General features: G+C 36.6%; 1 protein-coding gene across 1 annotated transcript in view; it reads right to left on the bottom strand.

Annotated features, from left to right (window-relative positions):
* Nucleotides 1-592: 592 nt before the first annotated feature.
* LOC137989245 (neural cell adhesion molecule 1-like) overlaps nt 593-2,500 on the bottom strand; it is a 14,569-nt gene continuing 12,661 nt past the window's right edge. Inside the window, exon 4 of the mRNA XM_068835087.1 lies at nt 593-1,845. Within this exon, the coding sequence (XP_068691188.1) occupies nt 1,517-1,845 (329 nt within the window). The 3' untranslated portion in view covers nt 593-1,516. The remainder of the gene's footprint in view (nt 1,846-2,500) is intronic.

The following is a 2,500-nucleotide window of genomic DNA, read 5'->3' as shown; positions in this document are numbered from 1 at the left end:
GACACGTAATCCAACTCGTATACAAAACTCATAGCAAAAATAGCAAACCTAATACATGAAGAGAAGAAATGGAATATTCTTCACCAGCCTCGTTTTTGGCTATACACTTGTACCATCCCTCCATATTCTTTACAGTCTTAGGTAACTGAAGAAGTGACTGGTTCGAAGTATTTGTAATGACAGCATCCCTAGGAAGCTCTCTGTTTTCAAATTTCCACGATAGTTTCGGATGTGGTACACCACTCGCCTTGCAGCTAATGTTGGTTGTTTGTCCTTCAACGGCAGTCTGGTTTTGTGGGGATACGTAAACTACAGGAGCGACTGATTAAAATAAGAGTATGTTGGGAAAATACTTTGTAAGAGCAAAATGTATATAACGCATTTTTATTAAATATTGCTGACTATTGCAGAATGTAACATATTCCAACCACTATTAAACAAATACACAATTCTACATCCAAAATAATTTTGCTTTTTATTTCGACATCAGCAGAAAAGGACGCAGAGCCTGCCTGGAGAAAGTGAGGTCATTTACTCTTAGCTTGAAAATGCGGTGTGTTAATGCGGCTTACTTAGTATGCAGAACACGAATTTGAAAACCTGAGAGCCCAAAGTTTAAGCTAGTGAGTAAATGACGTCGCTTTCTCCTCGATCCAGATCGCTGAAAGCTATACAAAGGAATACAACTGTAACCTTCTTTAACTAAGAAGATATAGGCGATAAGCTCAGGGAGTAAAGGCACATAATGCAGAGTGCGGTAACGAGGGACAGAAACTCACTGGGAAGAGCCTCGCGACCTTCTGAGACGATTTCCGAGCTAGTTTTCGCCGTATTGATTGACCTGCAAAGCTGTCAAGGCTAGCGAGGTCACGTGTCGAAGGCTCACGTTTCAGTGAATCATGCAATCCAGATGGCGTTGTTGTATCTTGCTCTGCCGAGGTATTATTACAGTCCATTGTTATAATTTCTCGGGCTCCTACTTCCGCAAAATAAATATAAAAAACAAACAAACAAAACCATGAAGCAAAATCACGTCACAGTTCACGATAAATTAAACTTTCGATTCTCATATCACGGATAGGCATTCTCAAAAATCACGGCTCACAGCAATTGACAAAATCACGTTTTACGTGAAAAAGGTCATCTCACATTTCACGGCAAATAAAAAAAGGCAATTCACGGTTCACGAAATTACCCATTACTACCCTTAATGCAATATGAAGGGGCATGGTAAGTTGAAATTGGCGTGTGGACTACATGCAGTTATATTTCTTAACCTCTTGGTTGGAAATTATACGAATTTGCAATATAATGTAATCGCTCTTAGTTAAAGGATGCTTACAGTGACTTTACAGAGTTGCAATTACGTTATATGCTGCAGCATAGATATAACCTCATTTGTAAGATCGTAATTAATTAAATTTACGACTGTATGCATTTCTTGTTGTTACTCAATCCATGACATTTCTTGTAAAGTAGATTCATTTGATTATATTTGTTACAATTCAAGACCATTTTAATTCATATTACGGTTAAATATTCCAATGGTTACACAGTTTCTTTGGGTGCCTTGTGATTTAGCTGACTTAACTATTACTTCAATCCAAATTTTGCCGCTTACATTTCCTGCCCTGTTCTTTGCAACACATCCATATTGGCCAGCATCCTTGAAAGTCACATTAGTGATAACAAGAGTGTTGTTATTAGCAACTTGAGTTCCATCATAGTTAGTCCAGGTGACGTTTGGCTCTGGGTCTCCTCTCTCAATACATTTTAATTGTAATGTAGAGTGAAACAACACGAGCATAGAGTCTTTCTTAAGAGCATCATCCAGCTTGGGAGGAGCTAGAGAAACAGATAAATATAGACATCACATTTGCTCAATCGTAAAGTGACATGTATGTGTTCAACTTGCACAATTTAAGAGGATTTACCACGCTATTGAGATGATGATGACTTATATGTGCTTTGCATAGGTATACAGTAAAACCCTGCGAGTAAGAACCTTCCATTCTAAAATTTAGCCTAAACAGTTCTTACATAAATGGTAATTAATAGAAATCTAGGCTATCTAGGTTGTTAAATAGGTTCTTATCTTCTGGATTAAATAAAAAAAAATTGTAGATAACATAGTTTAGTAGTATTCGAGCTTCGTCCCTCATGCAGCAGCCAGTTTTTCCCTATACCTCATCTAAATTTTATATCATGGCATTTTTACGATAAGAAGGACGCTAAAAACTTTGCGTGACCAAGAGCTCCGCGTGGCGGCGCACTCATTTGCTGTGTAGGTAAACACAGAATCAAATTAGGTTGGAGAAAATTTGGCCACCAAAGGTGACGAACCTTATTTTCAAGATCTGCCAATATATATATATATATATATATAATATATATATATATATATATATATATATATATATATGTATATATATATATACATATATAATATATATATATATATATAAAACTAATATCGCATGATGATCTGGCACACGCAGAC

This window comes from Montipora foliosa, unplaced genomic scaffold (genome assembly GCF_036669935.1).
Source record: "Montipora foliosa isolate CH-2021 unplaced genomic scaffold, ASM3666993v2 scaffold_448, whole genome shotgun sequence".
NCBI classification, from domain to species: Eukaryota; Metazoa; Cnidaria; class Anthozoa; order Scleractinia; family Acroporidae; genus Montipora; species Montipora foliosa.
The sequence above is the reverse complement of the archived record's forward strand: the minus strand, read 5'-3'. Positions and strand labels throughout refer to the sequence as shown.